Here is a 20,230-nt window from a genome sequence, read left to right as displayed (position 1 = left end):
CAGCCCTATCAAAATTTCTTGAGAAATTGATTTTGGGAAACTGGCTCCAATTAACTACGCTACGTGACACCAAACCAACATGGTGTCTGACCAAAATGCTCAGCCACAACAAATCCAATAGAATATCTAAATGAAATCAAGGAGTCTCTTGATAGCTTCTACCTCTACATTGACTTTCGGAAAGCATTTCACAAAGTCTCCCATTAATCACTCATAAAAAGCACTGGCATTGTTTGGTACTGCTTGAACTTCACAGGTAGCTATCGGTCACAACGGAAACAAACCGTGTGATTGAACAACACAATTGAAGATGAGATAATGGCGGTATACCTCAAGGAAAAAGGCGTACGGTTGTTAGGTTGCTCCAATTTTTGACTCTCTTGAAATTAGCAAAGGAGATATCAAAAGTTTTTGAAATCGTTGTCCTGTTGCCAAAGATTTTCTCTTGAAAAGTTCAGGTAGACTTGCGAAACAACGTGACTATTACTGATGTTGGAAACCGAAGAGCAAAAATGACACGACGTTTTTTTGTACTTCGTATTAGTTTAAGGAGTCACGCTGACTTCCGATCTCGAACCTACCATCTTGCGGATTTGGTTAATGAATTTTTAAATTTCGATACCCGTCTTCGATCCATAACACAAAAGCAGTCTGTTGGAATGCTATAATTGGTTTTTCAAAATCAGGTAGAATGAATGTGATTCTTGCACATTGCGCGTCTTGTGAGGCGGTAACAACTGTCGAGACTTAGAGAAACTCAATTTTACGTACAAAATAATAAACTTTGAACACTTCAATGACTGGGTTTCATGAGAACGTATGGATTTTTTAGTCCTAATTTCTTTGCTGTCATTTTTTATTGTTAATTAAACGATTCCAAAAATCATTGCTTTGAAAAATGTAAGCAGCGCGTGAAAGCTGGACAAATCTTTTTAAGCACAAAATGTCTGTTTGTTATACGTCTTCACAAACCATGTTTATTTAGAATATTCTATAATTCAAATTGACGAGCAGATACATCTTTTCTGGCTGCTTCACTTTCGCTCGGAATATTTCACGACAAGTTCAAAGACACGGGCGTAGCTGCAAAGAACAATTTTTCACTTTTCTGGTTTATACTTGAAGATATAATTTTAACTCACCATTAGCTCAGCTTATTTCATTTTAAATTTTCAGAATCTTTTGCCTAAAATAATTAAACTGTTTGATGCCACTAGAAGCGAGGTCCACTAGAAAGCCAGTTTAATCTATCTTGAGCATCTTGAAGAACGGAGTCGTTTTTTTTTGCGCGCAAAGTCGGTGTGGTTTGAATCTTTTATCATCATCGTCAGATTGGAAAAGCTCACAGCGTTGAAATTGCGAAACAGGGCCAGCCTTAAAATAAACCATTAATAAGGCCTCTTTTGAATCTTCAATCTTTGAAACTTTTGTTTTGATGTATGGAATCGAAGACAAAAATCGATAATTTTTTCCTGTTTAATGCCACCAAAGAAATAAAATTTACTAACGTAAGGCAAATAAACTGAAGCAGTAGACCAAGTTTGACAAAAAAATCAAAATTTTTTGGGAGGTTATCCTTAACAAAATCACTCGATTTAATCTAAGCTAATCGTTTCTTTTGTGTAACATAAGTAAGTGTCGTAGCTCTTTGAAAACGTAATGTTAACCTAATTACTTTTTATTATAATGAAGCTATTTTCTTTTTAGTTATAATAACGCTATTTGCAAAGGCTAGGAGATTGTCAAACATTGCCTTACGTTGAATTGGCACATTTGATGGCGAATAAATTTAGTCGGACTAATAAGCGTGTTCCATTTTTCAATGCAAATACATCGGTGAGAGTTTTTCAAATCCGATTTTGCCGGTGATTTTATCTTTGTAGTCTTTGAGCAATTATTATCATTGAGAAGACAGTTATTACCAAGGCAAATCATAATGTTTACCGTATGTATTATATAACGGAAATCCGAGCGATATGTTGTTAATCTTGCCCGTAGGTGTTCTTTTCAAGCATATACTCTCAAAATGCCCGTAATTTGTATTCGTGTTGTCAACTCAAGAAATATAAGATAATCTTCTTTTGGGATTTTCGTTCACTCCACGGGCATATTTGTCCCCTTGATATCCTTTAAGCAGCCTTGTTTGACTTATAAAGGAAGCATTCTATAATGGCGTGATGCTTATTTATCATGATTCAGTTGCTTATGAGTTTTTAGTTTCTTTTCATGCCCAAACTCTTGATCTCACCATGCTCAATATAATTAATCATTTTGCAATTGAATGGAACACTGTTTAAAAAAGGAATGCGAGTCGTAAAGGAATAAGTCTGCTGTTGTTAAGAATAATTAACCGATCTCGAGATAAGGGTGTTACACCGTTTCTATAATTGAAATGAGTTAAAGAAGTGTATGTTTCAGCTTTTGAAAGAGAAAGACAACACGATATCAGAGCTATCAGTCAAGATTGTCAATTACGAAAGCACAGCTGTAAGTGGATAGACTTTCTCTACTTCCACACAAAGTTCCTGCAACAGCTTGCTTCCTCGCTATTGTGGTGATAATGACCTCATGCATTTTCAGCTAATGGCTCAGATCTTACAGGGGTACAGTTCAAATGGTTTACAGTTCTACTCTGCCATTTTGGCTAAACGATATTAAGTTCTGCGGAAAAGGCATTATCAGAAAGCCAATTTAGAGTTTGTTTAGTTTTGTTTTTAATTGCTCTCAAACGAAGTCTGTAGCAATTATATTAGTCCTGTCGGTCTTTTTTAATGCGATTTTTCGCTTGACCAATTTTTCGTCTGACGCATTTGACTTTTCATCCTCATAAACGGGTAGTGCCCGGCATTAAGTGCTCTTAGAGCCTTTCAGCTCACTAGTCTTCAAGAAAGCGATTCACAGAATCTGTTTTGGAGACTTATACTTATGGTGCGAAGGGCGGTTCTTAGAGATTGATTCCCCCACTGTTGCCAGCCCTCCCCCCTCTGGTGCACACCCACCCCCCCCCCCCTCCCCCGCTGCGCTCACTTACGCCCCTTCAATTAAGCTAAAGCTAGCCTCACTAAACCGTGCCAAGCTATTGACGAAGCCAACCGCTCGCCAGTCGTTTGGGACCAATTCGCCCGACGTTTGACAGTTATGTTTCCTGTAGCCATTCTTGAATAAATTAATTCATTTTTTCTGCTGCAGCCAATTTTCCTGCGTTTGTAGATTTGTTTTCTAATTATCATGTTTTCATCTGTTATGTTAACATTGTTTACAATGTCCCGTTTTAAGCTGTATTTATTATTCTTAAGATAAAAGTCTCTTTGCTTCCAGAAAATGCCGAACTAGGTATCACAATCTCGGTGAAAAAGAAGAATTTAACAAACGTAAAGTTGCATGAATATCTTTCCTTAAATTCATAAATATCTTTACGAAAACAAAGCTTCCTAAACAGTTCGGCATTTTCATGGAACCGAAGAGACTATTCTCTTAAGAATAATAAATACAGCTCAAAATGGAACATGGTAAACAAAGTTAACAGAACAAATAAAAACAAGATACTTAGAAAAAATCTAAATGCAAGAAAATTGGCTGCAATGGAATTATTCAAGAAGGGCTAAAATTGAAAACTAAGCAAACTTTTAATTGGCTTTCTGGTGATGCCACTTCGGCAGAACTGAATATCTACAAATTGGCAGAGCAGAACTGTAAACCATTTGAACATATACACCTGTAAGTGAGATCTGAGTTAAAATTGATTCGTTCAAACGCGAGTTTCTTAAACAAATGCACATATATTCCTCAGCGAGCGTAAGGATGGTCTCCCGTTATAGATTATTTTGGATTGGGTTATTCTGCACGCGATCTTTTTGGGGCTAGACGTCCGCACACTTCTGCCTAAGAAAAGTGATTTTAAGGCGAGACCCTCGTTACGCTTGCTGTATTTGTGCTTTTTTAAAAAAGAATTGGCGGTTGAAACCATCAATTATAACTCCAGAAAAAGTCAACCATCTCATTATAGGTACTTTATGTTTTAATAGTCAATTTTTTCATTGCTCGTTTTCACATTTTTCATTGTCATTTAATTACGCAGCTAATTTCTTCGACGCCTATAAAAATGTATGTTTAGAGCAAAGACTTATCTTTGAGTGTTTTCGTGTCAAATAGTTTTTGGAATTAAACAAAAAATTCTTTGAGTTTTCTGATAGATATTTTCCTACCGCTACTTGGCCATGGCTGTTTTTAGGGAATATATATGTTTGCACCCGTAGTTCTTTTACAATCACGTTTTAAAATTAGAGTTCAATGGTTAATTTTTCTCGGTTGATTGACATTTGGAATATTTATTGTGAACGTGTTGTTGAATGTGTCTTTTTATGCAAAATTTTTGCCTGACTGTTTTGACTTTTCGAGCGACTTTTTTCTTTGTTTTGCATGATCTAATTCGTTCTCTCTCTCTCTCTCTCTCTCTCTCTCTCTCTCTCTCTGTGTGTGTGTGTGTGTGTGTGTGTGTGTGTGTGTGTGTGTGTGTGTGTGTGTGTGTGTGTGTGTGTGTTTCACAAGTGTCAGCAGGTGAACTCAAGTGGTGACAGTTCGCTCCTAAAATTCAAATAACACCTCCAAAATTTTTGTAATTTTTTCCCTTTAAATTTTATTAGTGGTTACAGGGGTATATAATAGCCTCTAATCACGTCATTTGAAGCTCACCCACCCCTCTCCTCATACTTAATGAAATTGGTTGCCCTCTTCCGACTGAAGCAGGCTGCAGATAATTTGAGCTCCCACTAGTTGTTCGAGAGCAATTATTCTGAAGTTAATCGATTATTGGTTATGTTCGAGCTATGTTCGAGCTTGAATTTTGGATTGATCCGCACAAGGATATTTTGGCGTTCGTGCTAATCTGCTATTTGTTTTACACAAAAATCTGTCTGCGCTTAGATTGCTGATTCCAAATGCCAATTAAGTAGTTTTTGTTTAATCTGTAAAATCTGGTATGTGAAATTTTGTTCCAATTGCTTGCTTATACAGCACGGAAATTGGTTTAACTATTTTTTTAACGTCAATATTACCTTATTTTTATCCGATATGAACGTCACTTGTTTTCAAATTGGAAAATAGTGACTCAGGATGTAACGTAGTAACTAAAAATAGGTGATAGCCCGAGTTCTCAAAAACAGCTCTTTGGCTAGCAATAACCCGCAAATAACGATAAATATGAACTAAATGAACTAAACTGAAAGCACATTTTATCGTTGAAAGGGGTACTGATCTCTTAATTTTTCAGATAATAAATTACGCCTTCTGCGCGTAACTTCTAAAAAAATAGCGAATTATATTTGCATTGTAATCTTAGTTAATGTTTATTTAGGGTTAAGCTGAATTTATATTTTAATTGTTAAAAATTAGTTCGAAATGGTCAAAATGAAGTTATGGTAAATCAAGATGAATATGTGTTCTTCCACGAAGAGTATGTTGTGAATCTTCTGTCTCTCTTTAGGTTTTTTTTTTCATTCTTGTGCGTCTGATAAAAGATTTATATTTGTTTCAGGAGGCCCATTAGATAGATAACGAGACGCTTTGTCATTCTATCGAGTTAACCTTTCTCGCCTTCTCCATCGATAGCGAACATCTGACAGATTTCACTCAAACTAGAAATGATCTTGTTCCCTATTTTATGTTTCTGTCCCCTTATGATCATTGCTGTAAATAGCAGAGTAAAAATATGTTAATAAACTCAATTGTGTAAATATTTTTTGATGATGTACATTAATTGTGTGGTTAGAGATAATTGAACAGTGATTTGATATGTAGTTTTTTTTCTTGTTCTCAGACCAAGTTGAATTCTGTCTTCTTCTGCAAAGGTACGCGGTTTTTTAGCCTATTATTTTATTTATAGCTGTAATAGCTGAGCTCTGCTTATATCATTAATTTTACACTTAATTTACATATGTACATGAGTTTCATGTCCGTTAATTTGAATGTACGTGGTATTATTGCATAGATGAGTAGTTGGATAGTTGAGTTATTGGACTTTTTTAAAATCATGTACATCTGCAAATTAAACTCATTAGACTACTACTTTCTCACACTCGTTTCTGTAAGACTAGTTTCCTTTGTACTTCACAAAGATTGTTTTAGTTGTTTTTGAGTGTGTACTTCCGGCAAATTGGATGGAAGAATCTAAACCTGTCTAATGCTTTAGCATAACCCATATCAATACTAATATAATTCTCATCTGTTTTAGTTAATACTTTAAGTCTAATTTTCTTTGCTAGTTTAGTTATAAATAAGTGATTATCATAATTAGTAGAATTAAATGCATATATTGGCACGAATGTATTGGCATTGCCACCGCTTCGCGAATTCTTACACTTATTGTGAGCATATCCTCTAAATTTACCATTTAGATGATCATAATCTCTAACAACTTCTTCACCCAAGTTCTCTCTACAATAGAAACAATCTGCGAAACCGCTTTGTGGATCAGTAGTAAGTGGAGTAATAGTATCTTCCTTAAGTGGAATATTAATTTCAAATATATCTTTAAATAATTTATCATAATAATTTACTCTACTTATAAACCAATCAACTACGTCTTCACTAGAATCAACAGAGTTGCTGCTTTGCAGATCACACTCATACTTATCTTCTAATATATCAGGATAGTCACTTTTTATATATAAACCACAAGCAATAGGTAAGTGTTTACCATCTTTTATTATACATTCAAAATCATAATACATAGCAAATGGTACTCTGTTTTTATAATGGAACTTATCAAACTTTAGTTAATCATCTTTATGGAATGTTCTTCCAGTATTATTACATAAATCCAAATGTTTATTTAATGCATCTTCAGACTGAAATGACACACAACATTTTAGACATGGATAACATTTATGTCTAGTTGATTTTCTTAATAAGAATGATACATCTTTACATAGGAAGTGATTATTATCCCAGTATTATATATTACATCCTTTAGGATCATTATGATTGATTAATACAGGATTAATAGTTTTATTTTTATTTAGATTGTATATATTAAATAATACTTTGTCTTTGTTTAACTCTTGTATTTTCTGCAAATCTTTATATCCCCAAGGAGGTGGAATCTTTGGTAATTTTATTTCATTAATATATTCAGGCTTATTATATTTACTAACTCTATTAGTATGATCTTTAGGATGTAGATAAGCAATTATACACCATAGTAAACATTTATTATCAGTATTATGTATATTAAGTATATATCTAGAAGTGAATGGTAATTCAGTATTACATCCAGATAAAACCTATGTATATACATAGTTCTTTTGATAAATCTTTGCATACTTCAACCAGATTGATTCATCTTATGTTCTTGCATTCTAGTCTCTAGTTCACTATTCAACATATCCAAGTCATGAGGACAATTATATTGTCTAGTTATTAGTCTTCTAACTTATCATCCGTTGGCTTAGTATATTTAACCACATCGTATGTATTAAACTTAATGTGGGGGTGAATATTATACATTGCATCCAGCGCCACCAAGAACTTAGGATCTTCATAACTCCTACTGGTTATAATCAATTGCTTATGCCCCATGTTATGATCCAATCCTGATTCATTAACTTTTTCTCGCCACTTCCTATCAACAAGTTTTTTCTGATTATTATTTTCTTTATGCTCATCGGTTTCATTATGTTTCCTTTTATTGTTATATGTGGTATTAAATATATTGCAATATCTTGAATTATCAGTGTAACCACGTTGTGGATCTTCTTTAGTTATATCGTCACCCTTCTCCTTGTCCTCATCTTTATCCTTACCCATAACATTATCTAGATGCATCTTTGTTTTCAAATGTTGATCCACACTATATTGACTCAGAGAAGTTTTACGTATTACACAATCAAACTTACTCCCATTCTTTATTATTTCCCCCTTAACTAGTCTTACATTATTCCTATGTTTTAGTGCTGTCACATGATTATTATAAGCGGTATTATTATCTAGATATATCTCACAACTATCACAATACTTTATTCCTTCTTCTGGATACTGCTCATCTAACTTTTGTTCTATATCTTTATTAGTAAGTTTTTTTCCACCCTCATTAGCACTCTAGCACTCTCAATAATTTTATTTCTATTATATAGTCGTGCGTTCTTTTTATGCTTAAGTGATTGAATGTGACGGTTATAATTCTTTAGAGTTAATTCTTCATTTCATTCTTTACACTTAAACTTATTTGTTTTAGGCTTTTGGACATATACAAAATCATCAGATGAAGATGATTCTCTATCTGTATCCGAACCTGAATCCTTATCAGAATCTAAATCCTTATCTTTATCAGAATCTAAATCCGGATGAAATTTAGCCTCAGCCTCACGCATTAGATTTTTCATGTCCTCACCCCTTTGTTTTATTTTAGCCGCATGTTCATCATATGACTTCTTTGCATCCTCGTATACTTGATTAAACCTTCTAATTGGTTCTAATGGATCTTCTTCTTTATCTACCAGTTTGATTTCTCCCCTTACTTTGTTTTTTTTTAACATTTGGACCGCCATGCTAGTAGAACCAGATTGGTCTTGACCACGAGATTGGGCTTGACCATGAGATTGAGCTTGCTCACTTTGAGATTGAGCTTGCTCACTTTGAGATTGGACTTGACCTCTTCCAGTTAGAATGTTCCCGTTGTTTTCTTACACACTCATTTTTATAAGACAAATTTTGAAATAATATTATTAATATAAAATTTTATCAATATAAAATGATTAGTACTAAATGTGATAAATGTAAAGATAAAGCTTGGTGTTAGAGTTGTGATGAGTGCCAAAGTAAACCTTTGTCATGTTTTGTCTGTAATGAAATTATAACATATAGAGAGAGACATCTTTATATGGTTAAACCTTATAATGATCCAAATCAATATCTGACACGTAATAAGTATAAAGTAAATAAACACATCTCTCAGTATAGATTTAAACATTACACTTGCAGAATATGCTTGTATCTCATTAGATATAGATTTGGTCATACGAAAGAAACATTTAGAGAATATGTAAAGAAATTTAATATCAGCGAAGCTGGTTCCCAGATTGAAGTTTAGCCCTAGTAAAATGTTATTTGTGTACCCGTTATTACTTGTATTGATATTTCTTTTTTTGATTGTATATTGGAATTATGATAAATATTCTGATTTAAGGAAGAGATTCAAAGGATATAGGAATATTGTGAGAACCATTTGAAATTAAAAAAACATAATTTCATTATTTATCGCCCATCTAATTCTGGTAAAAACAACTTTTATAAAAGATTATTGTGGATTGTATGATACTATTAATGTATTCTGTGTTGATGGAAGTGAGTGGAAGGGATATTTTGTATATGGCATTGATGATTTAAAGTTATTAGATAATTTAGATAATTTTACTAACAGTCTTATTATATTTGATGATATGGGAGAAAACATTAGATTACCAGCTATAGACTCATTGTATTCTAAAGGTAGACATCACAATATTAATATAATATATGTAGGTCATACTGTAACATATTTCAATACTAAAGCAAGAGATAACACTCCATCCATATATATCACCTTAAATAGTTCACAACAATTCTTTGAAAGAGTACAAGAGAAGTTTAAAATTGATTCTAATCTATATAGATTCAAACATCATAGGTATGGTGTAATAAATTATAATACTACTAATGATTTTTATGTTGTATTAGATAAAAATAGAAATATTGTATGTGATTCTAGAATAGGTGACCTTGATATTGAGAAGTATATTGATAATACAGAGTTTAATGAAAAGGAATATAATATTCTGAATAGTTACTTAATGGAGAGAATAATTGAACCAACACTTATTAAACCAAACGAGTTTATGTTCTATTTTGAATAATAATTACAATTTAAAGGAATAAATAAATCATTTGATTTAAATAAAACATGGTAGAATATAAAATCTATACTTGCTCAGATACATAGTGGTTATCTTGCTATATTTGGTGTAATTGGTATAATGGGATTTGAATAATGGTTTAGATATAACGAAGATAGATACGGCAAAAATTAAATTAAAAAATGGTAAGAATATATCAATAGGTTATGGTACTCATAATAAACTTGATTTCAATGATCCAACCAATATAGTATGTATGTTGGTTATTTGTATCATAGTTAATTTTGCAGGTCATGAAACTATTAACTCTAAAACTGAAAATGATATGTAGAGAATGTAATATTGAAATTGATACCAGTAGTGGTTATCCAGAACATGAACTAATGAATCATTATAATAGTTTTCATAATAAATTAATTGAAAGATGTATGAAATGTATGCATAGAAAATATAGTGGTTATCACTTTTCAGATAAACGTAAAGTTAATAGTACAGGCCATATAATTTCTGAACATAGTTATACTGATTTTTCTGATTTAAATAATAATAATAATGAATATGAAAATGATTTTAATAATGTTTTATTTGAACTAAAATATAATATTATAGAGGAATTGAGAAATTACATTAAAAATGAATTAACAACCGAAATTATAAATGATATAAAAAGGGAAATTCTAAATGATTCAAAAGTAGAAACTAATATCAAGAATAAAACAAATAAAGTTTGCTGTTTATGTAAAATTGAAAAGAATAGAGATTGTTTTTATAAAACTGGTGGTTTCTGTAAAGATTGTTGTTCTCAAAAAGTTTCTTGTCCCATATGTAATATTGTTATAAATAGATCTTCTTCTCTTAACAAACATAAAAAAGGGCTCATAACAATCAATCCCTAATTTCTAACAACATTTAATAAAATGATTAAAAATTACAAAGATTACATGAGATTACATGAGATTACATGGATTGTTATGGATTATATAGATTATATAATCCATAACATTCCATGTAGTCTCATGTAATCTTTGTAATTTTCAATCATTTTTTTAAATGTTAGAAATTAGAAATTGTTATGAGCCCTTTTTTTATGTTTGTTAAGAGAAGATCTATTTATAACAATATTACATATGGACAAGAAACTTTTTGAGAACAACAATCTTTACATAAACCACCAGTTTTATAAAAACAATCTCTATTCTTTTCAGTTTTACATAATCAGCAAACTTCATTTGTTTTATTCTTAATATTAGTTTCTACTTTTGAATCATTTAGAGTTTCCCTTTTTATATCATTTATAATTTCGGTTGTTAATTCATTTTTAATGTAATTTCTTATCTCTTCTATAATTTTATATTTTAGTTCAATTAAAACATTATTAAAATCAATTTCATTTTCATTATTATTATCATTTAAATCAGAAAAATCAGTTTAACTATATTCAGAAATTATCTGACCTGTACTATTAACTTTACATTTATCTGAAAAGTGATAACCACTATATTTTCTATGCATACATTTCATACATCTTTCAATTAATTTATTATGAAAACTATTATAATGATTCATTAGTTCATGTTCTCGATAACCACTACTGGTATCAATTTCAATATTACATTCTCTATGTATCATTTTCAGTTTTAGAATTAATAGTTTCATGACCTGCAAAAATAACTATAATACAAATAAACAACATACGTACTATATTGGTTGGATCATTGAAATCAAGTTTATTATTAGTACCATAACATATTGATATATTCTTAACATTTTTTAATTTAATTTTTGCCGTATCTATCTTCGTTATATCTAAACCATTATTATCATTATTATAACATTTTTGAAGGTAGCTATATCCAAATCCCATTATACCAATTACACCAAATATAGCAAGATAACCACTATGTATCTGAGCAAGTATAGATTTTATATTCTTCCATGTTTTATTTAAATCAAATGATTTATTTATTCCTTTAAATTGTAAATATTATTCAAAATAGAACATAAACTCGTTTGGTTTAATAAGTGTTGGTTCTATTATTGTCTCCATTAAGTAACTATTCAGAATATTATATTCCTTTTCATTAAACTCTGTATTATCAATATACTTCTCAATATCAAGGTCACCTATTCTAGAATCACATACAATATTTCTATTTTTATCTAATACAACATAAAAATCATTAGTAGTATTATAATTTATTACACCATACCTATGATGTTTCAATCTATATAGATTAGAATCAATTTTAAACTTCTCTTGTACTCTTTCAAAGAATTGTTGTGAACTATTTAAGGTGATATATATGGATGGGGTGTTATCTCTTGCTTTAGTATTTAAATATGTTACAGTATGACCTACATATATTATATTAGTATTGTGATGTCTACCTTTAGAATACAATGAGTCTATAGCTGGTAATCTAATGTTTTCTCCCATATCATCAAATATAATAAGACTGTTAGTAAAATTATCTAAATTATCTAATAACTTTAAATCATCAATGTCATATACAAAATATCCCTTCCACTCACTTCCATCAACACAGAATACTTTAATAGTATCATACAATCTACAATAATCTTTTATAAAAGTTGTTTTTACCAGAATTAGATGGGCGATAAATAATAAAATTATGTTTTTTTAATTTCAAATGGTTCTCACAATATTCCTATATCCTTTGAATCTCTTCCTTAAATCAGAATATTTATCATAATTCCAATATACAATCAAAATAAGAAATATCAATACAAGTAATAACGGGTACACAAGTAACATTTTACTAGGGCTAAACTTCAATCTGGGAACCAGCTTCGCTGATATTAAATTTCTTTACATGTTCTCTAAATGTTTCTTTCGTATGACCAAATCTATATCTAATGAGATACAAGCATATTCTGCAAGTGTAAAGTTTAAATCTATGCTGAGAGATGTGTTTATTTACTTTACTTTTATTACGTGTCAGATATTGATTTGGTTTAAGTTTAATACATTAAGTTTAATGCATACGATGTGGTTAAATATACTAACCCAACGGATGATAAGTTAGAGGAAAACGAATTCTCATTTATTCGGGATAATAATTACTTCCTATGTAAAGATGTATCATTCTTATTAAGAAAATCAACTAGACATAAATGTTATCCATGTCTAAAATGTTGTGTGTCATTTCAGTCTGAAGATGCATTAAATAAACATTTGGATTTATGTAATAATACTGGAAGAAGAACATTCCATAAAGATGATTATCTAAAGTTTGATAAGTTCCATTATAAAAACAGAGTACCATTTGCTATGTAATATTATTTTGAATGTATAATAAAAGATGGTAAACACTTACCTATTGCTTGTGGTTTATATATAAAAAGTAACTATCCTGATACATTAGAAGATAAGTCTGAGTGTTATCTGCAAAGCAGCAACTCTGTTGATTCTGGTGAAGACGTAGTTGATTGGTTCATAAGTAGAGTAAATTATTATACTAAATTATTTAAAGATATATTTGAAATTAATATTCCACTTAATGGAGATACTATTGCTCCACTTACTACTGATTTGCAAAGCAGTTTCGCAGATTGTTTCTATTGTAGAGAGAACTTGGGTGAAGAAGCTGTTATAGATCATGATCTTCTAAATGGTAAATTTGGAGGATAGGCTCATAATAAGTGTAACCTCAAAGTTAAGAATTCGCGAAGCGGTGGCAATGCCAATACATTCGTACCAATATATGCTTTTAATTCTACTAATTATGATAATTACTTATTTATAACTTAACTAGCAAAGAGAATTAGACTTAAAGTATTAACTAAAACTGATGAGAATCATATTAGTATTGATATGGGTTATGCTAAAGCATTAGACATGTTTAGATTCTTCCATCCACTTAGCTTAGGTCAAGTCCAATCTCAAAGTGAGCCAGCTCAATCTCATGGTCAAGCCCAATCTCGTGGTCAAGACCAATCTGGTTCTATTAGCATGGCGGTCCAAATGTTAAAAAATAAAAACAGAGTAAGGGGAGAAATCAACCTGGTAGATAAAGAAGAAGATCCATTAGAACCAATTAGAAGGTTTAATCAAGTAAACGAGGATGCAAAGAAGTCATATGATGAATATGCGGCTAAAATAAAACAAGGATTCTGATAAGGGTTCAGGGTCGGATTCAGATAGAGAATCATCTTCATCTGATGATTTTGTATATGTCTAAAAGCCTAACACAAATAAGTTTAAGTGTAAAGAATGAAATGAAGAATTAACTCTAAAATTATTGAGAGTGCTATTAAGGATGGAATAAAACTTACTAATAAAGATATAGAACAAAAGTTAGATGAGCAGTATACAGAAGAAGCAATGAAGTATTGTGATAGTTGTGAGATATATCTAGATAATAATACCGCTTATAATAATCATGTGACAGCATTAAAACATAGGAATAATGTAAGACTAGTTAAGGGGGAAATAATGAAGAATGGGAGTAAGTTTGATTGTGAAATATGTAAAACTTCTCTGAGTCAATATTGTGTGGATCAACATTTGAAAACAAAGATGCATCAAGATAATGTTATGGGTAAGGATAAGGATGAGGATAAGGACATGGATGAGGATATAACTAAAGAAGATCCACAAAGTGGTTACACTGATAATTCAAGATATTGCAATATATGTAATACCAAATATAACAATAAAAGGAAACATAATGAAACCGATGAGCATAAAGAAAATAATAATCAGAAACAACTTGTTGATAGGAAGTGGCGAGAAAAAGTTAATGAATCAGGATTGGATCATAACATGGGGCATAAGCAATTGATTATAACCAGTAGGAGTTATGAAGATCCTAAGTTCTTGGTGGCGCTGGATGCAATGTATAATATTCACCCCCACATTAAGTTTAATACATACGATGTGGTTAAATATACTAAGCCAACGGATGATAAGTTAGAAGAAAACGAATTCTCATTTATTCGGGATAATAATTACTTCCTATGTAAAGATGTATCCTTCTTATTAAGAAAATCAACTAGACATAAATGTTATCCATGTCTAAAATGTTGTGTGTCATTTCAGTCTGAAGATGCATTAAATAAACATTTGGATTTATGTAATAATACTGGAAGAAGAACATTCCATAAAGATGATTATCTAAAGTTTGATAAGTTCCATTATAAAAACAGAGTACCATTTGCTATGTAATTTTATTTTGAATGTATAATAAAAGATGGTAAACACTTACCTATTGCTTGTGGTTTATATATAAAAAGTAACTATCCTGATATATTAGAAGATAAGTATGAGTGTTATCTGCAAAGCAGCAACTCTGTTGATTCTGGTGAAGACGTAGTTGATTGGTTCATAAGTAGACTAAATTATTATACTAAATTATTTAAAGATATATTTGAAATTAATATTCCACTTAATGGAGATACTATTACTCCACTTACTACTGATTTGCAAAGCAGTTTCGCAGATTGTTTCTATTGTAGAGAGAACTTGGGTGAAGAAGCTGTTAGAGATCATGATCATCTAAATGGTAAATTTGGAGGATAGGCTCATAATAAGTGTAACCTCACAGTTAAGAATTCGCGAAGCGGTGGCAATGCCAATACATTCGTACCAATATATGCTTTTAATTCTACTAATTATGATAATTACTTATTTATAACTTAACTATCAAAGAGAATTAGACTTAAAGTTTTAACTAAAACTGATGAGAATCATATTAGTATTGATATGGGTTATGCTAAAGCATTAGACATGTTTAGATTCTTCCATGCACTTAGCTTAGGTCAAGTCCAATCTCAAAGGGAGCAAGCTCAATCTCATGGTCAAGCCCAATGTCGTGGTCAAGACCAATCTGGTTCTATTAGCATGGCGGTCCAAATGTTAAAAAATAAAAACAAAGTAAGGGGAGAAATCAACCTGGTAGATAAAGAAGAAGATCCATTAGAACCAATTAGAAGGTTTAATCAAGTAAACGAGGATGCAAAGGAGTCATATGATGAATATGCGGCTGAAATAAAACAAGGATTCTGATAAGGATTCAGGGTCGGATACAGATAGAGAATCATCTTCATCTGATGATTTTGTATATGTCTAAAAGCCTAAAACAAATAAGTTTAAGTGTGAAGAATGTAATGAAGAATTAACTCTAAAGAATTATAACAGACATATTCAATCACTTAAACATAAAAAGAACGCACGACTATATCATAGAAATAAAATTATTGAGAGTGTTATTAAGGATGGAAAAAAACTTACTAATAAAGGTATAGAACAAAAGTTAGATGAGCAGTATCCAGAAGAAGGAATAAAGTATTGTGATAGTTGTGAGATATATCTAGATAATAATACCGCTTATAATAATCATGTGACAGCACTAAAACATAGGAATAATGTAAGACTAGTTAAGGGGGAAATAATAAAGAATGGGAGTAAGTTTGATTGTGTAATACGTAAAACTTCTCTGAGTCAATATAGTGTGGATCAACATTTGAAAACAAAGATGCATCTAGATAATGTTATGGGTAAGGATAAAGATGAGGATAAGGACAAGGATGAGGATATAACTAAAGAAGATCCCCAAAGTGGTTACACTGATAATTCAAGACATTGCAATATATGTAATACCACATATAACAATAAAAGGAAACATGATGAAACCGATGAGCATAAAGAAAATAATAATCAGAAAAAACTTGTTGATAGGAAGTGGCGAGAAAAAGTTAATGAATCAGGATTGGATCATAACATGGGGCATAAGCAATTGATTATAACCAGTAGGAGTTATGAAGATCCTAAGTTCTTGGTGGCGCTGGATGCAATGTATAATATTCACCCCCACATTAAGTTTAATACATACGATGGGGTTAAATATACTAAGCCAACGGATGATAAGTTAGAAGAAAACGAATTCTCATTTATTCGGGATGATAATTACTTCCTATGTAAAGATGTATCATTCTTATTAAGAAAATCAACTAGACATAATTGTTATCCATGTCTAAAATGTTGTGTGTCATTTCAGTCTAAAAATGCATTAAATAAACATTTGGATTTATGTAATAATACTGGAAGAAGAGCATTCCATAAAGATGATTATCTAAAGTTTGATAAGTTCCATTATAAAAACAGAGTACAATTTGCTATGTAATATTATTTTGAATGTATAATAAAAGATGGTAAACACTCACCTATTGCTTGTGGTTTATATATAAAAAGTAACTATCCTGATATATTAGAAGATAAGTATGAGTGTTATCCGCAAGGCAGCAACTCTTTTGATTCTGGTGAAGACGTAGTTGATTGGTTCATAAGTAGAGTAAATTATTATAATAAATTATTTAAAGATATATTTGAAATTAATATTCCACTTAATGGAGATACTATTACTCCACTTACTACTGATTTGCAAAGCAGTTTCGCAGATTGTTTCTATTGTAGAGAGAACTTGGGTGAAGAAGCTGTTAGAGATCATGATCATCTAAATGGTAAATTTAGAGGATAGGCTCATAATAAGTGTAACCTCAAAGTTAAGAATTCGCGAAGCGGTGGCAATGCCAATACATTCGTACCAATATATGCTTTTAATTCTACTAATTATGATAATTACTTATTTATAACTTAACTAGCAAAGAGAATTAGACTTAAAATATTAACTAAAACTGATGAGAATCATATAAGTATTGATATGGGTTATGCTAAAGCATTAGACATGTTTAGATTCTTCCATCCACTTAGCTTAGGTCAAGTCCAATCTCAAAGTGAGCAAGCTCAGTCTCATGGTCAAGCCCAATCTCGTGGTCAAGACCAATCTGGTTCTACTAGCATGGCGGTCCAAATGTTAAAAAATAAAAACAAAGTAAGGGGAGAAATCAACCTGGTAGATAAAGAAGAAGATCCATTAGAACCAATTAGAAGGTTTATTCAAGTAAACGAGGATGCAAAGAAGTCATATGATGCACATGCGGCTAAAATAAAACAAGGATTCTGATAAGGATTCAGGGTCGGATACAGATAGAGAATCATCTTCATCTGATGATTTTGTATATGTCTAAAAGCTTAAAACAAATAAGTTTAGGTGTGAAGAATGTAATGAAGAATTAACTCTAAAGATTTATAACAGACATATTCAATCACTTAAACATAAAAAGAACGCACGACTATATCATAGAAATAAAATTATTGAGAGTGCTATTAAGGATGGAATAAAACTTACTAAAAAAGATATAGAACAAAAGTTAGATGAGCAGTATCCAGAAGAAGCAATAAAGTATTGTGATAGTTGTGAGATATATCTAGATAATAATACCGCTTATAATAATCAAGTGACAACATTAAAACATAGGAATAATGTAGGACTAGTTAATGGGGAAATAATAAAGAATGGGAGTAGGTTTGATTGTGTAATATGTAAGACTTCTCTGAGTCAATATAGTGTGGATCAACATTTGAAAACAAAGATGCATCTAGATAATGTTATGGGTAAGGATAGGGATGAGGATATAACTAAAGAAGATCCACAAAATTGTTACACTGATAATTCATGATATTGCAATATATGTAATACCACATATAACAATAAAAGGAAACATAATGAAACCGATGAGCATAAAGAAAATAATAATCAGAAAAAAACTTGTTGATAGGAAGTGGCGGGAAAAAGTTAATGAACTAGGATTGGATCATAACATGGGGCATAAGCAATTGATTATAACCAGTGGGAGTTATGAAGATCCTAAGTTCTTGGTGGCGCTGGATGCAATGTATAATATTCACCCCCACATTAAGTTTAATACATACGATGTGGTTAAATATACTAAGCCAACGGATGATAAGTTAGAAGAAAACGAATTCTCATTTATTCGGGATAATAATTACTTCCTATGTAAAGATGTATCATTCTTATTAAGAAAATCAACTAGACAAAAATGTTATCCCTGTCTAAAATGTTGTGTGTCATTTCAGTCTGAAGATGCATTGAATAAACATTTGGATTTATGTAATAATACTGGAAGAAGAACATTCCCTAAAGATGATTATCTAAAGTTTGATACGTTCCCTTATAAAAACAGAGTACCATTTGCTATGTAATATTATTTTGAATGTATAATAAAAGATGGTAAACACTTACCTATTGCTTGTGGTTTATATATAAAAAGTAACTATCCTGATTTATTAGAAGATAAGTATGAGTGTTATCTGCAAAGCAGCAACTCTGTTGATTCTGGTGAAGACGTAGTTGATTGGTTCATAAGTAGAGTAAATTATTATAATAAATTTTTTAAAGATATATTTGAAATTAATATTCCACTTAATGGAGATACTATTACTCCACTTACTACTGATTTGCAAAGCAGTTTCGCAGATTGTTTCTTTTGTAGAGAGAACTTGGGTGAAGAAGCTGTTAGAGATCATGATCATCTAAATGGTAAATTTAGAGGATAGGCTCATAATAAGTGTAACCTCAAAGTTAAGAATTCGCGAAGCGGTGGCAATGCCAATACATTCGTACCAATATATGCTTTTAATTCTACTAATTATGATAATTACTTATTTATAACTTAACTAGCAAAGAGAATTAGACTTAAAATATTAACTAAAACTGATGAGAATCATATAAGTATTGATATGGGTTATGCTAAAGCATTAGACATGTTTAGATTCTTCCATCCACTTAGCTTAGGTCAAGTCCAATCTCAAAGTGAGCAAGCTCAGTCTCATGGTCAAGCCCAATCTCGTGGTCAAGACCAATCTGGTTCTACTAGCATGGCGGTCCAAATGTTAAAAAATAAAAACAAAGTAAGGGGAGAAATCAACCTGGTAGATAAAGAAGAAGATCCATTAGAACCAATTAGAAGGTTTATTCAAGTAAACGAGGATGCAAAGAAGTCATATGATGCACATGCGGCTAAAATAAAACAAGGATTCTGATAAGGATTCAGGGTCGGATACAGATAGAGAATCGTCTTCATCTGATGATTTTGTATATGTCTAAAAGCTTAAAACAAATAAGTTTAGGTGTGAAGAATGTAATGAAGAATTAACTCTAAAGATTTATAACAGACATATTCAATCACTTAAACATAAAAAGAACGCACGACTATATCATAGAAATAAAATTATTGAGAGTGCTATTAAGGATGGAATAAAACTTACTAAAAAAGATATAGAACAAAAGTTAGATGAGCAGTATCCAGAAGAAGCAATAAAGTATTGTGATAGTTGTGAGATATATCTAGATAATAATACCGCTTATAATAATCAAGTGACAACATTAAAACATAGGAATAATGTAGGACTAGTTAATGGGGAAATAATAAAGAATGGGAGTAGGTTTGATTGTGTAATA

General features: G+C 31.1%; 2 protein-coding genes across 3 annotated transcripts in view; one reads left to right on the top strand and one right to left on the bottom strand.

Annotated features, from left to right (window-relative positions):
• LOC142336070 (uncharacterized) overlaps nt 1–5,795 on the top strand; it is a 114,079-nt gene extending 108,284 nt beyond the window's left edge. For both annotated transcript variants that reach the window (XR_012758886.1, XM_075384582.1), the window contains 2 exons: nt 2,419–2,487; nt 5,534–5,795. Coding sequence is in view for 1 of the 2 variants with exons in the window: in XM_075384582.1 (XP_075240697.1) it covers nt 2,419–2,487; nt 5,534–5,545 (81 nt within the window). In the remaining variant the exon portion in view is untranslated. The remainder of the gene's footprint in view (nt 1–2,418; nt 2,488–5,533) is intronic.
• The window catches only part of LOC142336073 (uncharacterized), a 482,576-nt gene that overhangs the window by 229,113 nt on the left and 233,233 nt on the right, over nt 1–20,230 (bottom strand). The gene's annotated exons all lie outside the window — the stretch shown is intronic.

The sequence above is a fragment of the Convolutriloba macropyga genome, chromosome 3, assembly GCF_964194025.1.
Source record: "Convolutriloba macropyga chromosome 3, txConMacr16.3, whole genome shotgun sequence".
Lineage (NCBI taxonomy): Eukaryota > Metazoa > Xenacoelomorpha > Acoela > Convolutidae > Convolutriloba > Convolutriloba macropyga.
The sequence above is the reverse complement of the archived record's forward strand: the minus strand, read 5'-3'. Positions and strand labels throughout refer to the sequence as shown.